General features: G+C 56.1%; 1 protein-coding gene across 1 annotated transcript in view; it reads left to right on the top strand.

The window, feature by feature from the left end:
• The window catches only part of KCNQ1 (potassium voltage-gated channel subfamily Q member 1), a 214,734-nt gene that overhangs the window by 154,886 nt on the left and 43,285 nt on the right, over positions 1-16,563 (top strand). Inside the window, exons 12-15 of the mRNA XM_074272375.1 lie at positions 6,948-7,023; positions 8,403-8,497; positions 10,076-10,122; positions 11,067-11,128. Coding sequence (XP_074128476.1) covers positions 6,948-7,023; positions 8,403-8,497; positions 10,076-10,122; positions 11,067-11,128 — 280 coding nt within the window. The remainder of the gene's footprint in view (positions 1-6,947; positions 7,024-8,402; positions 8,498-10,075; positions 10,123-11,066; positions 11,129-16,563) is intronic.

Raw genomic sequence — 16,563 nt, 5'->3', positions numbered from 1 at the left:
GTCTGAAGGGAAGAGCTGCCATCTTCCTCTCCCCGTCCACAGCCAGGCCCCGGGCCAAACCCACGCAGCCCCTCCCCTCGCATGGCCACGGTGGTCCGGAGGCCCGGGATTGATTCTGGAGGCCGGGGTCATGAGCCAGCAGGGGCCTGCAGAGGGGCCTGGGGAGACCCCTTCGCTGCAAGCCAGGGGCCCGTCCCGGGCACTGAGGCTGAGAGAGTGCCAGCAGCCCTCCCTCCCGTGCCCGCTGAGAACCCGGCTGGCCAGGATGCCCGAGCACATGGGGCAGGGACTGTAAGATAGGGCCATTCTCGTTTGGGAGGAAGAGTTCAGCTTTCAGGGAGAATCTGGGAGCAGAATTCTTGCTCCGGTACCCATGGCTCCAGGGCTTCAGGCTCCCGCATCCCTGGCTCCTGCATCCCCAGATCCCCCATCCCTGGCTCGCTTATCTGCAGTTTACACAAGCAGGTGGGAAAGACAAAACCAGCGTGGGGGGGTGGGGTGCCTGCAGGCTCTCTGGGCGGGGCAGACGGAGCAGCTTCTCTGGGTTTGGGGAGGGGCCTCTGCCCCTGGAGGAAGCCCGGTGCCTGGACAGTGAAGGGGGAGGGGGCTTGCACAATGCCAGGCCCAATTTCCCCGCTGGGAGGTGGAAGCACCCCTGCCAGGCCCGGTTCAGTCCCAGAGCCCCGGACCAGCTGCCAGTCTGCGGTCCCTTTGCTTCTCCTCAGCCTGGCACTGATGGCCCCGTCCCCCAATCCAGCTACGGGGCGCCCCTGGGCAGCCGGACAGAGACTCTCTGTCCCGGGAGAGCTCCCTGGCCCTCGCTCCCCCCAGCCTCCGTCCCAGGCTCACTCCAGGGGCCAGAGGGCAAGCGGGGCACGCAGAAAGCACGCAGGCTGGTGCGTCTGTCCCCCGCGGCCCCCGGGCGCCTCTCCCCTCCCAGCCCCATAATGGGGGCCCTCTGACCTCGGGCCGCAGGGCCTGCGTCAGCGGGAACAATCCCCCAATGTGCGGCCGGGGGCAGCCCTGCCTCGGACAAACGTGACGATTGTGCAGCGTGTCTACAGAGCCCCCTGGCAGATGCCCGCTCGGCTGCCCTCCTCCCTCGCCGTCCTCCCACCCTCCTCCCTTGCCGTCCTCCCGCCCCTCATGGTGCCCCTCTTTGCCCCCCAGGTGCCCCCTCCCATCCCCCACCCCCGAGGCCTACCGGGTAAGAAGGCTGCCCCTTTGAGGGGGCACCCATACAACACTTTCCCTGTTCCGTGTCCATCCTAAGTAAGCTATAGGGACACGGGCCCGGAAGGCAGACCTCTGCCCTCCGCCCCAGGGTCAGGAAGCTAGCAGGGATGGGCTGGGAGATGCCAGACACCGGGTTGCCAGTCCTGACTCTGGGACCTTGGGCAAGGTCTTGCCCCACTGTGGTCCTCAGTCTCTTCCTCTTTAAAATGAGGGGCCGTCTCTAAGGTCGCCTCCAGTGCTCCCAAGTTCTGAGGCTCCTTCTGCCTGCTCCCTCAAGGCTGCTCTCCCATGCTCTGGCGTCCTAAGGCCCTCCTGCCCCCGATTGGCCGCCCCCCATCCTGCCACCTTGGGCTGTCCCTCCTCGCCCCGGCTTCCAGCCGCCAGGCCGGTCCCGCCTGTGTCGGGGGCTCTTGTAGCCCTTCTCCGGGAGTCCCTGAGGTGGGGGAGGCGTGGGGGCTCGGCTCGCAGGGGAAGACCCCAGCTCTGCCCCCGGGCCGGCACACAAGGCGCCCACTCTTCTTTTTCTGAGCAGGGACCATTGTGGGCTGGGAAATCCAATCTGCCTGTGACAGTGGCCGGGGTCCGGCCCATGAGAAGGCCCCTGTCCCGAGCGCTCCGTGGGGAACAAGGAGGCTCTTGGAAGCCGGGCGCCTTTCCCTGAGAACCCGCCTGTGCCAAGTTGTAACGGGGCCCGGGGCGGGAGCCGCCGCCGAGCCGGGGAGGAGGTCACAGACGCGGTGGCTGCAGCTGTGGGCCCTGGCCACAAGGGCTGCAGATGTGCACAAACGGCTCTTCTGAGGGGCCGCGGGGCTCCGTCCTGCCCGGGGCGCCCACTCCAACTGCGGCATCTGTCCCACAGGACCTCGTGGGGGCGGGACGGGGGCCCCTGGCAGAGCTGGCCCCGGCTCTGCTCTGCCCGGGGCGCCCACTCCAACTGCGGCATCTGCCCAGCAGGACCTCGTGGGGCTGGGACGAGGGGCCTGACCACTGCAGCTCTGGGGGACGCTGGAGCCTGGCCCCTCAGCTCGCCGCTATGGGCCGCAGGTGCCCCATGCCTCAGTTTCCTCCCGTGTCAAGCAGAGATAAAGAGCATCTCTCTGGGCAGCATAACTCCTGCAGGCTTAGCTGGGCCTGGCCCAAAGTCGGGTGTGACTCAGACAGGAGATTTCACAGGTCAGGGACCGGCCATTTCTTCCTGCAGCCTCCACCCGGGAGCCCACTCCCCACTGCAGTCCCAGATATGGGGAGCACCACGGGCACCAGAATGGGGGGGCGAGGAGAGACAGGGAAGCTGGTGGGGACTCGGAGGCTGGGAGCCTGAGTCTGGGTGGGAAGCCCAAGGTCGGGCGGCCGGGGTCCTCCTTACACTCCCGGAGGGCGCGGGGTCGGGCGGCCGGGGTCCTCCTTACACTCCCGGAGGGCGCGGGGTCGGGCGGCCGGGGTCCTCCTTACACTCCCGGAGGGCGCGGGGTCGGGCGGCCGGGGTCCTCCTTACACTCCCGGAGGGCGCGGGGTCGGGCGGCCGGGGTGCTGGGACACTACAAGGGAGCCTGGCAGGGGCAGGGGGTGGCCCGAACCCCAATGTCCGTCCTCATGGCTGGGCTCATCTCAGTTAATATCAGGGTCAAAGTTAGGGCAAAGCAGCCCCAAACCTTAAAAGCAAGCTTCCCTTTGGGTTCCCCCACATGTCCCCAGGAGGATCTGGGAGGGCCAGGGGCCGCTGGGCGGGCAGCCAGATGCACTTCCCTCCTTTCCCGCCAACTGCCAGCCGGCCCCAAGACACAGTTCTGGGGCAAACAGTCTTGCAGGGCCCCCGGAGCCCCCATCCCGGCCCTGCTCTCCACAGCAGCCCCCTGCCCGCCCCGACTGCCACAAGTGGGCAGCTGGCCGTTCAGAAGCCACTCGCTTATGGGGTGCCTCCGGTGGGCATGGGCCGGGCTCTGGGCCGGTGCCGGGGGCAGAGATGACAGCTCCGTCCTCCCGGGCCTAGAGGGCTCTGCCAGGAAGAGCCTCGCTCCGGGCTGTGTCTGTGCCCACGGAGACAAGGCGCCTTTCATCCCGGCTCCCCCGGGTCTCAGGTCAGGGTCTCAGGAAGGGGCTTTGGGCAGAGGAGGCCGGGCCGGGCGGGGAAGGGTGAGCCGCAGAGGCCAGGCCGCGTGCAGTTGAGAGGAGGGGGACCTGATGTGGGTCAGCGGAGAGCGCCCACCTCGGTGACATCAGGCCTTGAAGTGAAGGGTCCAGAAGGAAGAAGAGGTCACATAGCCTAGCGGGGCCAGGGCCCTGGGAGCGGGTGTTCTGGGCTGGGCAGTCACCCAGGGGACCCCAAGGTCACCCCTGCCCAGAGTTTCTACCCATGCTGCCACAGGGGGAGGGTGCTGTGCAGATGAGAAGGGGGGAGCTTTCATGGTCTGTGTCCTCGGGGTGAGTGGTGCTCCCGGCTTGGGGGGGGGGCTTCTGGCTCCCAGAGTGGCTGAAGGGGGCCTGGGCAGGGAGGTCCAGCCAGGTCCAGACGGCCCCCACAGGAGCTGGCTCGTCGTGTCCCAGGGAAAACCCTCTGGGGCCCGGCCGCATCCTGGCTGCCTCTGGGGAGGGAAGGAGGCTGGCACCGCCTCCAGCAGACGGGGCATTGTGCCAAGGTAACCGAGCAGATGGTGACCCCCGGGTCATGGGACTCGATTCCAGAGATCGCTGGGAAAGGGAAGTCTCCCGTTTGGAGGCCAGATGGAGCCTTCTCAGGGCCTGGAGGAATCTCCGTCCTGAGGGGGCTGTGCTGGAATGTGGGCCTGGGGGAGGCCCTTTTATTAATGAGTTCTGAGGGAGAAGGGACTGGTCTGCACCGGGTGCCCGCTCTCAGATGACGGGGTGACCAAGAGCCGGCCCCCCGGGAGGCCGGAGTGTCCCCGCTGAGGTCCAGCCGGGCTCTCCCAGAGCACCTGAGTTCAGGAGGGACGCTGACCCGCAGCCTCCTCACCTTCCCCTTGGCCCAGTGAAGATTAGCCCCATTTTAAAGATGAAAAAGGTAAAGCTGCCTGAGATGTCCACGGTCACAGGGCTAACCCTAATCTCAGAGGCCCCACCTGGATTGGGGTCTCGCCCCCTTCCACACCTTCTCCCTGGGGGCCCCTGCCCAGGAAGCTTCCTGCGGGGTATTCTCTCCCAGGGCCGTGGTGGGGGATCGGGGCCCAAGGCCAAGGCCTCCTCTCTCCCCTGTCCCAGCTCCGGGGTCCCTGCCAGGCTGGGCCATGGGGGCGGGCCCGAGAGGACCTTTGATGCAGAAGGGCTAGCCTCAGATGCCCCGGGGCTGGTGGGCCCAGCCTGGAGGAGGCCTGGGGCTGGTGGGCCCACAGGTGGCCCACACTGCTCCTTCCAAGGCCGGGGCCAGGGCCGGGGTCAGGGCCGGCAGCAGCTTAGCGGGACGAGGTTGAAGAGGACAGTGGAAGCCCGCATTTGGAGGCCACGGGGCACTCGTGGGTGGGCGCACTCGGAGGGTCCTGGCAATGCAGATATTCTGGAGCCCCACTTGCTCTGAAGGCCATTTGGACCGACTCCCCTTCTGGCTGGTGGGAGAGGAGAGAGATGCCCTCCCGCCTGCCCTCCCTGAAGTGCTCAGTCCGTCCCGCTGGGCCCGGTGGCCCCTGCTCTCTTTAGGCACCCGGGAGCCCGGCCTAGGAGATGAGGCCAGATGGACTAAAAGGGCCGGCCTTGTTCTCCGGGCCCGGCGGCCGGGGCCTGCTGGGACCAGACGTGGGAACGCGAGGAAGGCCCCCTTCACAAAGGCCGGCCGGGCGCCCACCCCCCCACCGCAGCAGCTCATTAGGGCTGGGGGAGGGGAGGGCCACGGCAAATGCAAATCTAATTAGTCTGGCTCGGAGCTCTTTCTAAAAGTATTAATGGAGCCTCAGAAATAAGGCGCTGGCCGGGGATGAAGAAGCCGCTTATACAGAAATTACCGCCCACAAAGGGCCGATTTATTGGCATTCGATGATGCGGAAACGGGCAGCGGCTTGAAGCGCTCGGCCCGCCCGCGCCCAGGCACTGCTTTAGGGACCTCTCCCGGCCTGCGGGGAGACGAGGACGGGCCAACCGGCCTCTAGGGGCGGCCCCTGGGAGAGGCTGCGGGCTCCCCCAAATCAGCTGGCACCCCACAGAGCCCCCCAGTGCCCCCCCACCCCCAGCCAGGGCTCAGCCCCCCCCCAGCCTCAGCGCTCCCACAGCCTGTCTTTGGGCCCCTCCAGGGAGGGGGCTGTGCCACCTTCTGGGGCAGACCCTTCTCTGGGGCAGCGTAGGAAACGTTTGTTGAATGACTACCAGATGTTGCCGGGCACGGAGAGCCCTTGTCTCCCAGCCAGCTGAGGGGCTGGGGTGTGGAGCTGGCAGCTGCCCGGCCACACTGGCTGGTTATCCCGGCCCGCCCGCCCCCCGGAAGCCCCGTCCTTGGGCCCCTTGCGCCCTGTCCTTGGGGCCAGTTCGGGTTTTGGGCCCCAAGCCTCCGCGGGCCAGGGCCGTAGCTCGGGCCCAGCCGGGTGGGCCTGTGTCAGTGCTCCGAGGTGAATGGCGTCGGTGGGGGGAGGGGTTGGGAGCACTCATCCTGGGCCCCCCAGATCGAAGAGACCCTGCTTTGGGGTGGCCAGATGGGTTTCTGGGACCAGAGGCCAGACATCAGAGAGGTCTTTGGAGCCTCTGCTTCCAGGATCACGTGGGTGGTTCACGGCAGAACGCAAAGGGATGGCGGGGAGCCCAGTCCCACAGTGCCCACTGCCAGCCACGAGGGGTAGGAGGGCAGCTCCACACCTGGAGGCAAAGCTCCTGCCCCGGCAGCCCCCTCTCAGAGGGAACTGGGAGCTCCATGGGGAACCGAGTCCAGCCCCGGCCGGATTCCTCGGCCCGCGCAGAGCTGGGGGAGCCAGGTCCCGTTGTCTCTGACCCTCGGGGACCTCCGGAAGCTCTTTGTCCCTCCTGAGGGGCAGCCGGGAGCCCCCTGGCCTGTTACGGACAGTCCAGCTCCAGGCGAGTCAGGGCCCTTTACCAGAGGAGATCCCAGCACAGGAAAAGCCTCGTTAAGCGTCTTGGGAAATGGGGTGATTTCCCCCATCACTGAGGGCCATGGACGTTCTTCCTTTGGCCAAAGACTCTGAAGCTCGCCCCAATATGGCGGCCCCTGCCCAGGCTAAGCGGAGTTGGACCTCGATGGTTAACACTGCAAGGAAACCGGGCACCTGTTCCTGGAGACAGATCCCCGCTCTCCCCTCTTTCCTCGGGGGCCTTGGCGAGCACAGCCCGGCTGCTTCCGTAACTGGGGGGCTTTGCCAGGCCCTGTGCCCGGGAGCCCCCGTCCTCGGTCTCCAAAACCGGAGGCTTTCCTTCCCTTGCTGCCTGGGGAGTCCCTGAGAAGCTGCTCCAGGCCGGCCTTTATCTTCTCCCACTGCCCCGCCAGGCGGGCTCTGCGCCCCGCCGCTTTTCTTGGGCTGCCTGCGGCCAGTTAGCTCCGTGCTCCCTGCCAGGATGCAGCGGCCCTTCTGGTCTCCAGGGTGTGAGGCCCGAGGAGGGCGCCGTCCTGTCTGCAAGGACTCCTCCTGCTCTCTGTGGAGGGAAGCTGTGCCCTTCGGGGGCTTTCGGGGCAGGAAACTCCTGACATGGAAGCCCCGGGGCCTCCTGGAGGCTGGAAGCTGCTCCTTCCCCCGCCTCACGGGCTCTCCTTTCCTCCTCCTCAGGCTGCGGGAACATCACCGAGCCACCATTAAGGTTCTCCGGCGCATGCAGTATTTTGTGGCCAAGAAGAAGTTCCAGGTGAGTGGGGGCTGTGGAGTTGGGGGGGCCCTGTCCCCAGTCCAGCCTGCCCCTCCCACTCCCCTGCAGCTTGCCAGCTTGCCAGAGGGGTCTCTCTGCCCCTGAGCTCACTCCTTGATCTATGAGGACCCTCCCTCCCATGCTGGGGGGGCTCCCGCCGGGAGGAGTCCATCCCTCAGTTACACTGGGATTTTCTGCTAAAGGAACTTGACCCTTCACCCCTGCTCTCTGGGCCTGCTCCCCCACAAGGTCCCCACCTTCCCATTGTCCAGATGAGGAGGGGGCTCCAGAGAAGGGACCTCTCGTGGCCGACCAGCCAGCGAGGCCGGGTCTGGTGCGCTGCCCATTCTACAGCCCTGCCCATGGAGGACACAGAGCTGTGGGTTGAGGGAGTGGCCTCCTTCCTGCCTCCCTTTGTTTCTGAGTTTTCAGAGGACAAGAAGGCACCACGTGCTGGACAGAGCAGGACAGCCGGGCGTCCTGGCTCTGGGTTCTAGTTCCCCCTTGTGGCCCGGGGCCCCAGGCTCTCCCTCCCTCCCCATCTCCAGATCCCTGATGATGCTGGACTTCTCGGAGCCTCTGCTGTTGGCGAGGAGGCTGCAGTCCCGGGATCCCTAGTGGGGCCCTTGGACATCGTGGGGCCCTCAGAACCTCATGGGGCCCTTGGAGCCTCATGGAGTCCTAGGATTTCATGGAGCCCTCTGATCCTCGTGTGGCCCTTGACTTTGTGGAGCCTAGTGAGGTTCCCTGAGCCAAGGGCAGCTTGGAGGGGAGGGTGAGCGCCAGCCCCCTCTGGACAACAATGAAAGCCTCGCCCAGGGGAGAGGGAGAGAGCTGGGGAGGCCAGAGTCCGGCCGGCCTCCTCACACCCCACCATGGAGCAAGTCCCCCACATTTCCCAGGGAGGGGCTGCTCCACCAGACATTCGTTGTCACCAGAAGGAGTCCCCCCCATTCCCTGGCCTAACGAGGGACCCAGAGTGTGGCCCTGAGGCCAGTCAGGGGACCCAGAGAGGGACCTGCCCTTCTCTGGCCTTGGTTCCCTCCCCATAAAAGGAGAGGGTGGGAGTCACTGAACCCCAAAGTCCTCCCAGTGTAGACTCCATAGCATGCGCCTTGTGTGGTCAGCCAGAGGTGTGACTGACCCAGCCCCCCGCCGGGCACACTAGCCCAGGTGTACACACACACACACACACACACACACACACACACACACACACACACACCTGCACAGGAGGTACACACTCACAGCCGCATGCCGGCACAGGTCATTGCGCCAAGACACAGCCAGCCCCTCGCACGAGCCTCCACCCGCCCGGGGCCGATGTCACGGGGGGCCAGCTCAGGGATCTCACCCTTGTTTCTTCCTGTCATCCACAGCAAGCCAGGAAGCCCTATGACGTCCGGGATGTCATCGAGCAGTACTCCCAGGGCCATCTCAACCTGATGGTGCGCATCAAGGAGCTCCAGAGAAGGTACCCCCAGAGGCCCGGGCCCACAAGAGCAGGAGCTTGGCCCAGCTTGTTCCCGGGGACAGCGGGAGCCTGGGAAGACCCTCTTACTCAGCGAGGATGGGGCTGTACCTGACCTTCCTCCTCAGGGAAGGGGCTGAGCACCGTCATCAGGATGGATTCTCGAGCCCTGGCTCAGGGCTCCCACCTGGCCAAGAGCCCGAGGGCTGCCTTGGAACCGGGCCCCGGGTGCCACGTGTTCCACAGCAAACTCACTCCACCCATGCCATCGCTGTGGGTCCTTGGCCAAAGGGAGTCTAAGGGAATGGCAGCCTGGCTCTGGCTTTCTTTTCAGAGGTTAACAACCCCATCTTCCCATTGCAAGGCCAAGGTCTCTACACTGTGTGGGGACTCAGGCTGCCCCTTCTCCTGCTCCCCAATAGCTCTACCCATAAATCCACACAAGATCTACTGCCCAGCTGAATGTATCCTTCCACCCAAATCTGATACCAGTCAAGCCAGTAAGGTCTCCCTGTTCAGCCTCTTCTCACCCACCTGAACCAGCCTTGGCTGGTGGATCCATCCATCCATTCATCCATCCATCCTTCCATCCATCCATCCAAGGAAGCCCCTGGATGTGTCCCCCTCAGTAGATTGTGAGCTCCTTGAGGCAGGGGCTGTCTTCTGCCTCTGGGCAGAGGGCTTGACATGTCGGGCACCTAATAGTGTCTATTGGTTAGCAGTTTTCGAGGGCAGGGCAGGGGCACCGCCGACCTCCATTCATTATGCTGACATTGGGCAGAGCGGCTGCTCCCTCTGACTGGAAGGTGGCAGACGTCTCCTAAGTCCCTCCCGAGCTGGGGCCATGTTAACAAAGACTTGGCGGCTGTATGGGGACAAGGGGAGAGACTGTCAGGGCATCTCCTGCCAACTTCTGAGGGCCCAGATGGAGCAGGGTAAGGACAGCGGCAGTTGCTGGGCCGGGCCTTGTTGCTGACGAGGTTGTGGACCACCCTGAGAAGAGCCCCAACTACCCATAGAGTGCAAGCCCCTCACTGCTTCCAGCAGCATCTCCCTGGGGCCCAAAGCAAGATCCCCAGCCTTTCACCTGGGCGTTAACCCTCCCGAGGGCCAGCTTGGGTCTGCACTGATCCAGGGTCAGACCCCTTTTGTGGCTGTTTGACATCAAATCCAGGGATGGGCAACCAGAAGTGTTTTTAAGGATAAACTTCCCTGAAACCCATAAGGCATCTATGACCAGGGCTCCTTTGAGAGGCAATGGGGCGTAGCAGGACCAGTGCCGGTCTCGAGGCAGGGACTCCAAAGTTCAGACCCCCAGGCCAAGCTTGGGGGAGGCTACGGCCTCTTCTGGGCCCGATGTCGGTGCTCTCCCCTTCCCGCAGGGCTGGAGAGCCCACCCGATTCGGGGACCTTGGAGAGGCCGACGAGGCGAGGCTGAGCCCCCAGCGGCGGGGGATTTCAGGGAATGGTGTCAGCATTTGGGAAGTTTCTGAGCCTCCAAGCTTGTGGCCTCCCTAAGCTCAGCTCGGGCCTTCAGGGTGACCCAACCGGGCCTAAGAGACCCTGTCTTTTTCTTTACAGGCTGGACCAGTCAATAGGGAAGCCATCTCTTTTCATCTCAGTCTCAGGTAAAGTTCTGTCCCTTCCACTCACCTCCAGATTGGAGACTGAGGTCCTAGTGAGCCATAGTTGCAATCTTAGTTGGGGAGAGCATCTTCGGGGGGTGCTCTAAGTTGGGGGGCATATTTCTCACTGCTGTACGAGTGCCAAGCCCTAGTAAATTGGGGCAGGGAGTAAAAATGAGCCCTGTGAAGGAAGGACTCCTTTTTAAGCCAAACCAAACTCAAGATTTAAACAAATGATGAATTTGAGGAGAGGAGACGGTCACTTTATAAAAGAAAGGTGTAATTGTGGAGCTTCCATCAGGGACTCTTCATCTGTGGTCGGCAAATCTGGGTGTTTACAATTTTTTTACATGTCATAACTATTTCATTTTATACAATACTATCCCAAGAAGGGATCCAAAGGCTTCACCAGGCTCCCAATGTGATCAGTGGCACACATGGAAAAGACTGAGGACCCCAGTTTTAGGGAGCGAGCTTCAAAATGAGTTCTGGCTATTAAATGTTCACTTAGTCCCAATTTTTTAGGAATACAGTGTAGAATCTGGGTCTAGAGGAAATTGTAGGGAAGGAAATGTGTTTCATTGAGAGATGTTCACAAAGAAAATACACCACGAATCATACAGAAACAGAGAAGTATTTTAAAATGGTAGCATTGGTTCTCTGTATCACATTGTAGGTAGCGGGGACTTATAAGGGGAGCAAGAACTCATTGACTTTGACGAGAGGGTCCCAGAACTGAGGCTCCTGGAGAATATTAGAGAACAACTGGAGTGACTCCATCATTCTCCAGATCAGGAAACTGAGTTTCAGAGGAGGCAAAGTTGCCTGGAGGTTGTAGGAGAGCCCTAGACCCCCTTGTTATTCCCAGGGAGCATTCCCCCCTGTCTAACTGTGCTAGGGTCTACTCTGTTGCTCACCCAGACCATCATATCTGTTTATTTCTCCAGAAAAGAATAAAGATCGAGGGAATAATACGATTGGAGCCCGACTGAACAGGGTGGAAGACAAGGTAGGAGTCGAGGCTCGGTGTTTCCCTTTGCCTCAGCTTGGTTTTTTTTTGGTTTCTGTTGGTGGTGTTTGTTTGGGCTTTTTAAACTTATTTTGAATACACATTGCTTTATGAATCATGTTAGGAAAGAAAAATCAGAGCAAAAGGGTAAAAACACAAGAGAAAAAGAAAGGAACAGAGCATGTGTTGATTTGTGTTCAGTCTCCATTTTCGGTCCAAAGTCTATTGGGATAGCCTTGGATCACTGAAGCCCTGAGAACAACTGAGCCTTTCCTAATTGGTCGCCCATTCTTGCTATTGTGTACAATGTATTCCTGGTTCTGTTTGTTTCGCTCAGCATCAGTTCATGTAAATCTTTCCAGGCCTTTCTAAAATCAGTTTGTTCATCACCTTTTATAGAATAATATTCCATTATCTTCATGTACCGCAGCTTGTTCAGCCCTTCCCCGACTGATGGGCATCCACTCCTTTTTCAATTCTTGCTACAAAAAGGGCTGCTACAAGCATTTTTTGCACCTCTGGGTCTTTTCTCTCCTTTATGATTTCCTTGGGATACAGACTCAGGAATGGCACTGCTGAGTCAAAGAGTAAAACTATACAATTTGATGGCCCTGTGAATACAGCTCCATATTGCTCTCCAGAATGGTTGGATCAGTTTACAACTCCACCAACAATGCATTGGCGTGCCAGTTTTCCTACATCCCCTCTGACACTGATCATTATCTTTTCTGTCATCTTAGTTTAAGAGGTGTGAGGTGGTATCTCAGAGTTGTTTTAATTTGTATTTCTCTGACCAATAGTGATTTAGAGCATTTTTCCATCTATAGTTATATTCTATATATAGAAATGAGACTTTTGTCAGAAATACTGGTTAATACTTTTTCTCAACTTTGTACTTCTCTTTTAATCTTATTTCTGTTGGTTTTGTTGGTGCAAAAGCTTTTTAATTTAATGTAATCAAAGTTGTTCATTTTGCCTTTCATATATAATGTTCTCTAGTTCTTCTTTGGTCATAAATTCCTCCCTTCTCCAAAGGTCTTATGGGTAAATTATCCCTTGCTCTCCTAATTTGTTTATGGTATCATCCTTTACACCCAAATGATGTGTCCATTTTTACCTTATTTGGTATGGGGTGTGCGATGTAGATCTGTGCCGCATTTCTGACATATTATTTTCCAGTTTTCCCAGCAATTTTTGCGAATTCTTGTTCCAGAAGCTGGAGTTTGGGACTTTATCAAATACTAGATATCATCTCTAGATCATAGATCTTGATGACAGTGTCGTGTGTATCTTATTTATTCCACTGGCTCACTATTTCTTATCCAGTTACAAATGGTTTTGATGACTGATGCTGTGTATAGTTTTAGGTTTGGTACTGCTAGGCCACTGTCCTTTATATTTTTTCCATTAATTCCCTTGATTTTCTTGACCTTTTGTTCTTCCAGATGAATTTTGTTATTATTTTTTCTACTTGTATAAAATAATGTTTTGGCAGTTTGATTGGTATGGCACTGACCAAGCAGACCACTTCAGGTAGGATTGTCATTTTTATTATATTAGCTCGTCCTACCCATGAACAATCGATAATTTTCCAGTTGTTTAGATATGACCTTATCTCTATGAGAAGTGTTTTGTAATTGTGTTCATATGGTTCTTGGGTTTGTCTTGGCAGTCTTAGCTCGTCTCCACCATCTTGTCCAGGAGCGGGCTCTCCAGTAGTGGGGAGGACACTGTGTCTCAGATTGAGCACTGCTGGGGAGCACAGTGAGAGAACAATCTCCAGAGTGCCTCAAGCTCCCCCTTGGTCTGCTTCTTCACAGTATAAATGTCTTAGGAGCAGTATCTTGGTGGTCTGCTCGCTTCCCTCATCCTGACTGAGGGGAAGGTACCTTGAGTGCCCCCTCCATCACTACCTCTTTTGACCCTCCCTCCCACAGCATCTCCCTCCCTGTGCCAAGGGAAGCCTAGGACGACCAAGGAAATCTTTCCTTGCAAATGACAAGCAGCCAGGCATCCTGGCACCACTTGCCCTGGTTCATGGAGAAGTACCCAGTGGCTGAGGTGGAGGGCATTTCCGCTATTTTGTGGTGGGCATTTTTGCCATTTTGTGGTGAGCATTTCCACCATTCTGTGGTGGGCATTTCTGCCATTTTGTGGTGGGTATTTCCGCCATTTTTGGTGCACTAGCCCAAGCTGGAGCCACAGCTGAATTTTCCAGGTTTCGTTAAAAAGGAAAGTTTCTCAGATCCAGATTGTGCTCTACGCAGCTTGCCTTGGTTGTCATCTGGAGCAGGGCAGGGTCTGTCTGTGGTGGACTGCAGGGCAGGGGTGAGCATGTGACAGCCCAGAGACATCGCAGAGATCCATAGAGTAGGGGGTTGGCCATGGGTCTCCTGGGACTCGGTGCCCCCTGTCGGGTCTGGAGTTAGTGAGAATGACGGGATCTTGTTTTATGGACCTGACTTCAGGCTCTTAAGTTAACATTGTTCCATCCAGGAGAATCACCCCGAGTAGGTCAGGTATCTGGGGCTCTCCTCTTGGGGAGGGGGCCTGGGGAGCCCTGGGAGAGGTGGGGCTGAGGTGGGCGGTCCAGGGATTTCTTGAGGGGCTATTAGAAGGAAAGTCACACACACACACACACACACTGCTGTTCTCCCCTAACCCTCCCATCCTGGCACCCACTGAGTAGGTATGGAATCCTTAGAGTAACAGGTGCGGGGAGTGTAGAGTTAGCTCTAAAGCAGGAGTCCCAGGGCATCTCTCTGGTCATTGAAGCCTGGGAGGGCCATGACTGTGTTTTGATGTGTGTTTGCAGCTCCCCCTAAGCCTGCTTAGGGCAGACCCTCTCCGGGGCCCCGGGCACCCAGATCGGTTCAGTCACATACAAAGAGATATGAGCCGGTCAGTCTCTATTGGGAGGGAGCGAGCCCAGTTAAGGATAAGAACTCCAGGATTGTGATTGGTCATTGTATTGATCAGAGTCTCCGTGTCTTTCCAAGTTTCATTCAATATCATTTTTGTCACATAAATTTTCCCCTGGGTTCACCTATTTCACTCTACGTGAGTTCTCCAGCTCCTCCCAAGCTTCTCTGAAGTCATTCCTTCACCATTTTTTACAATAATAGCGTTCCATCGCATCCATCAATCACAACTTGTCCGGGTGTTCCCCAATTGATGGGTGTCCTCTTGGTTTCTTTGCCACCACAAAAAGCTGTTTAAACAATGGTGTACATAGGGATTCTTTGCCTCTTTTTTCTGGTCTCTTGGGGAATTTAGATTTAATAGTGGTCTCAGCAGGTCAAATGGAATACACAGCTTAATAGGTTTGGGGACATAGTTCCAAATTGCTTCCCAGAATGGCTGGACTAATTCACAGCTCCACCAATAGTGTATTAGCGCGCCTATTTCCCTGCATCTTCTCTAGTGTGTCATTTTTTTTTTTCTTTTTTATCAACTTTGTCAATCTGGTGTACCTTAGATTTTTAAAAATGTACATTACTCTAATTATTAGTGATTTCAAACTTTCTAAATGTAGTTATTAATAGCTTGGATTTCTTGCTCTGAAAATTATCTATTCATATTCTTTGATTATTTATCAATTGGGCAATGGCTCCTAATTTTTTTTTTTGTTCCTATTCTTTTTATTTTTATTTATTTATATTTTCTGAGGCAATTGGGATTAAGTGACTTGCTCAGGGTCACACAGCCAGGAAGTATTAAATGCCTGAGATCAAATTTGAACTCAGATCCTCCTAAATTCAGGCTGGTTCTCTATCCACTGCACCCCCTAGCTGCCCCTGGCTCCTATTCTTTTAAGTTTGAATCCTATACAGGAAATGAGAACTTTGTCAGGAAAACTTGCTACAAACATTTCCCCTAAAATTTCTGGTTTTTTCTTCTAATTTTAGAAGCATTGATTTTATTTGTGCACAAAATTTAAATTTTACATAACCAAAATTTTCTTTTTTTATACTCTGGGAGCTTCTCTATCTCTTCAATCACGATCCCTCCTGTCATTCATAGATCTTTTAGCTAATTTCTTCCATGCCCTCCTCATTTGTTCATGACATTACTCTTTATGTCTAAATCATGACCCCATTTGGAGCTTATCCTGGTTGATGGCATGAGAGTTAGGTCTGTACGTAGTTCCTGCCACTCTGTTTTCCAGTTTTCCCAATAGTTTTTGTCCAAGAGTGAGTTCTTGCCCCTTAACTAGAATCTTTAGGTTTATCCCATGCTGATCTACTACTGATCATTCTCCCAGTTCTAAAATATTTGGACAACTCTAGCTTTGTGGTATAGTTGGAGATCAGGGACTGCTAGGACCCCTCCCTTTTCACCTTTTAAAACTAATTTCCTTCATACTTTTGTTTATCCAGATAAATATTGGGTTTTTTTCCGTTCTATAAAGCAATTCTTTGGTAGTTTTATAGGAAAATAATTTAGGTAGTATTGTAATTTTATTACATAGTCTTGGTCCACTTATGAACAATTATGTCTCCAATTATTTTGATCTGTCTTTATTTTATGAAGTGGTTTGTAATCGTATTTACATAGTTTCTGTGGATGTCTTAACAAGTAAACCTACCTGCAAAGGAAAATCCCATTTGTTCCAATGCTTTCTAATAGCCCTTTTTAAAAAATCAGAAATGAGTATTGCTTCTTGTCAAAAGGATTTTCTGCATACATCAGCAGAAAGATATCCTTTTTGTGCTTTTTGTTCCCACTTATAGTTTCTTTTTCTTTTTTTTTTTTTTTTTTTTGTTGTTGTTGTTGTTGTTGTTGTTGTTGTCGTTGTTGAGGCAATTGGGGTTAAGTGACCTTGTCCAGGGTCACACAGCTAGGAAGTGTTAAGTGTCTGAGGTCACATTTGAACTCAGGTCCTCCTGAATTCAGAGCTGGTGTTCTATCCACTGCGCCCCGTAGCTGACCCCGACTTATAGTTTTCTTAATAGCGAACAAGCCTACGTTCCTATAAAACAGCTTCGGCTGGCTCCTAGGGGATTACCACACGCTCCCCCGGCCATCTGCACAGAGATTCCCTTTGAAGTCAGAAGTTGTTTCTCTTTCATCTGTCACTGCAGGGACCGGCACAGGGCCTTCAGAGCAGGCGCATAATATTAATATAATATTAATAAATAACAATGCTAGCACTTGGACATTGTTTTCAGGTTTGCCAAGTGCTTTCTGTGTTGTCGTTTCACAATTCATTTTATAGTGATTTTTATTGAAGTGAATTGAATTCATTCAAACCAACCAAGCCAAGTTGTATAAAATTGAGAGGATTCTGAGTGAATGAGAGATGGTCCATTCCAAGACAGGGAGGCTGAGAAGCTCCTGCTGTGTTTAAGTCCAGACCCCCTTCCTCCCTCCCCCTCCCCTTTCCTCACCGGAGCAGCCTCCTTTGGGAGACAAGCAGGGGGATTGTTGGCCCT

This window comes from Sminthopsis crassicaudata, chromosome 6, assembly GCF_048593235.1.
Source record: "Sminthopsis crassicaudata isolate SCR6 chromosome 6, ASM4859323v1, whole genome shotgun sequence".
NCBI lineage: Eukaryota > Metazoa > Chordata > Mammalia > Dasyuromorphia > Dasyuridae > Sminthopsis > Sminthopsis crassicaudata.
Note: the sequence above shows the minus strand (reverse complement) of the source record. Positions and strands in the feature narration are given on the sequence as shown.